Source organism: Condylura cristata, unplaced genomic scaffold, assembly GCF_000260355.1.
Source record: "Condylura cristata isolate star-nosed mole 26May11 unplaced genomic scaffold, ConCri1.0 scaffold00001, whole genome shotgun sequence".
Taxonomy (NCBI): domain Eukaryota; kingdom Metazoa; phylum Chordata; class Mammalia; order Eulipotyphla; family Talpidae; genus Condylura; species Condylura cristata.
The window spans coordinates 58,466,185-58,471,920 of NW_004567102.1; the positions used below are offsets into that span (position 1 = coordinate 58,466,185).

At 41.6% G+C, this 5,736-nt stretch overlaps 1 protein-coding gene across 1 annotated transcript in view; it reads right to left on the reverse strand.

Moving 5' to 3' along the window:
- The window catches only part of MCM9 (minichromosome maintenance complex component 9), a 58,041-nt gene extending 52,327 nt beyond the window's left edge, over positions 1 to 5,714 (reverse strand). Inside the window, exons 1-2 of the mRNA XM_004673813.2 lie at positions 5,617 to 5,714; positions 3,861 to 4,179 (exon numbers count right to left, since the gene is read on the reverse strand). Coding sequence (XP_004673870.2) covers positions 3,861 to 4,164 — 304 coding nt within the window. The 5' untranslated portion in view covers positions 4,165 to 4,179; positions 5,617 to 5,714. The remainder of the gene's footprint in view (positions 1 to 3,860; positions 4,180 to 5,616) is intronic.
- Positions 5,715 to 5,736: the final 22 nt, after the last annotated feature.

The window sequence follows — 5,736 nt, forward strand, 5'->3', positions numbered from 1 at the left end:
TCGAACTCATGCGGAAGTGGCTTAAGCTTCTTAGTGCAGTGCTTTAACCCGCTGCGCCACCAGGGAGGGCCAGATAAATCTTTTAAAATAAATAAGTAAATAATAAAAAACAAAGCTATATAAATTTTTTTACAGTTTTTCCCCCCAGGAAGCAATTTTTAATTTGATAGTGTCACTTTCTGAAGAGCAATTTAGAAAGGAAGAATAAAAATATAATATTCCCCATTGCTCCTATAGTAAACCAGGCAAGAAATAATGAGGGCCTGTATGCAATTATCTGCATGTAATCCTCCCATGGCTCTCCACAGACCAAACAATAAGGAACAAAATATGGATTGGGCAGGTTTCTTTTGTGACTTTCATATTAAGCTTCTGAGCACTCAAACATTTCACATACAGTGTCCTCTTTAGATAACACTCTCTTCCTCTAAAAAATGCCCATTCTTAGAAGTGATCAAGTGTTAAGAATAAGATTCTAGAGCTAGAATGCCTGCATTTGAGTCATAGCTCCATCATTTATTGTGTGACCTTGGCCAAAATATAACCTCTCAGATTTCCTTTCTGTAAAATGACAGTACATCAAAAGCTACCTTGTATGATTATAAGATGTAAAGAATTCATATATGTAAAGTTCCTTAGGACAGTTCCTATCATAAAGCAAGCACACTTAAACCATTACTTCTTATATGTCATATCGTTTTTGATTCTTAAAGTTCAGCTTAAATATTATTTTTTTTCAAGATTTATTTATTTGTTCATACAGAACTGGGGTACAGGCCAGACGCTTAGGGGCGGTGAGAGGCTTCACCATAGACAGAGTGGGGAGCAGAACAGGCAGATTGATGAAGTACACTGCTGAGGGGAACAGCGGGCAGGTCCGGAGAGGTCTGCTGCACCATTTGGTCACCTCCGGGGCAGGCAGGGATCGAACTCATGTGGAAGTGGCTTTAGCTTCTCAGTGCTGTGCTTTAACCTGTTGTGCCACCAGGGAGGGCCCTTAAATATAATTTTCTTAATGATATCCTTCCTTAACCCACTTCAGTTTAAATTTCCTTTTTATGTGCCTTAACACCCTGTTCTTCTTTTTCAAGACATTAACCTAATTTAAATAAAAATTAATTATTATGCTTCTACACCAGAATAAACTCCATTGAGTAGATTTTTTTTACACTACATTGTCAGAGCAAGTATCATGCTTAATAAACAGTAAACATTCAAAAAATACCTGAAAAATGACAGGTAAATCTGGAAATAGCGGGGGTGTGGATAGACAGGAGAGATATTAAGGATATTTATGTCAGCTTTGAGATCAACTAGAGATAAAATAAAAAGAGGGAGAAAATTAGAGTGACTTCCAATTCTGAGTCTGGGAATTGGCACAAGTAGTCAACCAATAAAGAGCTACTGAAAACATAAATGAGGAAATGTGATTTCAGATAAAGGCGGGTAGCAGAGAGTAGAGGGAGACAACAACTACACTATTCTGAATTTGCAAGAAGATATCTAGTTTGAGATATTTGATAGAAAAGAAGATATTTAGATACAGAGCCTTAGAGCCAGATTCTGGAAAACGAAAAAAAAAAGGGACTGGGCACCTGTTGCTACAGAAGTGGCAGCTGAAGCCTAGGTTCAGGGTAGAGGCCACTCCTGTCAGGAAGAGAATCTGGGGTTAAAGGGGAAATGTCTGAGCCCTAAGGAAATATCACCCAGAGGACAGGTAAAAGATGAGGCTCGACAGAGGAAGTACAAAGCCACAGTCATGGAACGAGGAAAGGTCAAGAGGTCTATCAGCGAGGCCAAGGCTCTCCAGGCCTGGAGTTCTACAAAGCAGGAGTAAACAGAAGAGAAACAAGGATAATACTGAAATTATGTCCAATTACTTCAGGTCCATGGTTCTCAGAGTGCAGTCCGAAGACCAGCAGCACTGACATCACTGGGGCGCTGTTAGATATGCAAATTCTTAGACTTCACCCCAGACTTCCTCAATTAGAAACTCTGGGGTTGAGGCCCAGCAATCCCATGTCTAAACAAGCCCCACAAATGATTCTAATGTCCATTAACGTTTTAGTTCCACTGCTTTAAATCACACATGAATCTTTTTTTTTTTTTTTTTTTTTACTTTACTTAGATGCTAACTTTGAATTTGAACATCTTTTATCAAATTCACAGGGAACAGCAAGTAAACTTCAGGATAATTAAAAATCTTGCAAGACAAAAATCAATGAACAGCATAGAAACTAACAAGAAAATCTATGCCCCCAAAGAGATGACCACAGAGGCACCCTGGATTTTGATAATTAAATCCATTTTGTGGAATCCAAGATGGAGGTGAAATATGCCTAAAATCAGACTGATACCATCTTGGTTTTTTATGCTGGGACACATGCCTCCATACCTGGCCTTCTCTTCTTGAAACCTTTTAGCAAATCCCTTAGGAGAACTCATTATCTGATGTGTAAGCTAGTAATCCTGAACATATCTTAAGTGTGAGTATGTACCACAAAACATAAAAGCTGCCATTAAGCTCTCTTATAATGATGCTGAGTATGAAAGGACTTGCGGGCACACACACACTGCTTGGTAAATGTTTGACTATACAGCTGTCTACTAGCTTTGTGCTCCATTAGATGGACAGATGGAGGACTATACCATACTCTTTTTGGTTTCCCAAGATTCTAGTAAAAGTCTACACACAATATGTTTGTGAAATAAATGCTACCTCTGTAGTAACTTAATTTTCATTATTTTTATATAATTAGAAAAATAAGAGTGATTTTATCTGACATCAATGGGGTGACTTAAGCTGACAAAACTGACATGAAGCATTAAACGTAACACTAGCCTAGAACTATTGGATTATCAGAAAAGTCATGATCCATTTTTGCTTGAAAAACACAGAAAAAATATATCATGACTTTTCTGGAAACCCAGTATTTCCTAAATGCCTTTTTAATAACACTAAGCCCCTCCCCCTTTTTAAAAAAGATTTATTCGTACAGAACTGGGGTACAGGCCAGAGATGCAGAGGGTGACAGAATTCACCAGGGACAGAGTGGGGAGCAGAACAGGCAGATGGACGAAGTACACTGCTGAGGGGAGCAGTGGGAACACTAGGAAATCATTATTCTATTCTAAAAGTAACATCAATTGCACAGTAATACGAAATTATCGTGTTCTAAAAATGACATCAGGGCCCTCCCTGGTGGCGCAGCGGGTTAAAGCATAGCACTGAGAAGCTAAAACCACTTCCACATGAGTTCGATCCCGGCCTGCCCCAGAGGTAACCACATAGTGCGGGAGACCTCTCCTGACCCACCTGCTGCTCCCCTCAGTAGTGTACTCCATTGATCTGCCTGTTCTGCTCCCCACTCTGTCTCTGGTGAATCCTCTCACCATCCCTGGGCCTCTGGCTACTCCAGTTCTTATGCACAAATAAATAAATCTTAAAAAAAAAAATGACATCAATTACAATTACAGACATCAATTACTCTGGTGCTCTGATTTGGTATGTATTATGACTTCTCAATATCTTCCCAGAGGGGCCCTCCCTGGTGGAGCAATGGGTTGAAACAGCACTACGAGGCTAATCATAGCCCCTTCAGCACAAGTTCAATCCCCCGCCAGGGAGGTGACCCACATGGCATTGCAGATTTCTCCTGACCTGCCCGCTGCTCCCCTCATTAGTGTACTTCGTCAATCTGCCTGTTCTGCTCCTCATTCTGTCTCTGGTGAATCCTCTCAGTGCCCTCTGCACCTCTGGCCTGTACCCCAGTTCTGTATGCATAAATAAATAAATCTTAAAAAAAAAAAAGAAATCTTCCCAGAAAAAAACATGGTCATAAAATCTTTAAGTGACTTACCTGATATCCTGGCATGAAGATTCTGTTTTAAGGTGAAATCCTCAGGCTGAGAGAGAGACTGGAGAAGTGTCAAGGCTGACCTTTGAAGAGCACTATCAAAAACAGTGAGTACTTCATTGGGGAATGCATTGAAATATTCCCCAATTTCCATATTGGTCTCAAAAAGGGTCATGGCATTAACCACAACTGAATAATGAGCATCTTCATCCTTTTCCTTCAAGATTAGAAAAATATCATTCTTATGGTATTCTGAGACGTAAGACTCAAACACTTGACCAACCAGTGTAATTTGACCGCTATTCATCTTGAATGAAGGTAACTAAAGAAAAAAAAGAAAAACTGGTTGTAATTAATTCTGACTTTGTAATTTATTTGTCATTAAAGTAATACTGCATTACAGCATTAAGTAAGTTTCAGGTGTGCACCACTGAAAATCGATATGCATATACTGTTACTAAGTTCATCATTTCATTCTGACTTTAGAAGCACTATAATCTTAAACTACTACCTAAATTCAAATCTTAATTTGATCTGAATTATGTGTTAACAGTCTTATCCTTCTCCTGGCCATACACATGAGGTTTCCTCCAGTGCTTCATCAAAACACATAACTGAGGATGTTTTATGGCAAGCAAAGTGCACACACAGCTGCTAAAATTAAGTATCCTAAATGTATTACCTATACTATTAATTGGCAATATTTTCCCTTTCCGGAGAATCTACTATTCTGAAAGGAACAGGGGGAGTATACCAACTAGGCTAAGAATTCTGGCAACTACCAGTATAAAATTAAGAGAAAAGCACCTGTCTGTCCTAGAGAAGGTGAGAGTAAGTTGTGCCCAAGACATCGGTAAATAAATTGTTTTCTTTAGATAATATAAATTCAACCAAATGTAGAGCAAAAAATGCTTGGGAATGAACTAATTATATAGCAGTTTTTCGATTTGGCCTTTGCTTAAAAAAAAAACCTAGACTCTCAAGACTGGCTACAAAATAATCTCTCAGATTCTATCAATTCATACAGTATTAAACTTGGAGTACAAAATGTAGCAAGATGTCCCACTGTGGGCTGATAGGTTACAGAATTCATAGTTCAAATTAGGGCCGGATTAAATTTCGCTGTCTTTTAAAAAAAAAACAAACAGCATTCACTTTCAGTATCTGTGCAAAACTTATGTATCATCTGCTTCTAAGCTATTTGCAAGCCCTATACACATGCCCACCAAGAAAAACACCGCGGGCAGTTAGTTTCCCAACTTTCAAGTTCCCTTTCCTTTTTCTAACGATCTGCGGTCAAATTAAAGGCAAATAGTGCTACTTTATCGTCTGGACCAAAATGTCGCGCCAACAAGATGAGCCAGGGTAAGTTGCGACTTTTAGCGGCGGTGCCAGGCAATCCCGCCGCTCAGACTTCGCGCCAAAACTGGAGGGAGCCACGCCCCCCAAAAGGGGGGCAGTGCGCCCTAAAACCCGCCGGGCCGCCGCCGCCGGTGCCCGCGCGCCTGCGTCACCTCGGCGCCTCCTCCCGCGGCGCTGGTAGGACCGCTGCGCACGTTCCCCTCGGGCCGCAGCCCCTGCCCACATCCCCGCAGCGGATCTCTGACACCTCCAGGGCAGGGCCCCGGGGCAGCTCCGTCGCCGGACTGTCCAGACTTGTAGTTTTCGGACTAACCAGATAAGAACGAGAGTTGGGACTCGCAGCGGGAAAAGAGAACAAAAAACAAAAACGGGAAACGAAGCAGCGGCTGTCACTTACTGGTGGCTACGAGGCGTCAGAAGCCAACGGGGCGCGCAGTTTCCGAGGCCCGAGGGGACGGAGCGCTGCGGCCGGGCGGTGGGGCCAGTGGGGGCGGGGCGAAGGGCGCACGCCAGGCCG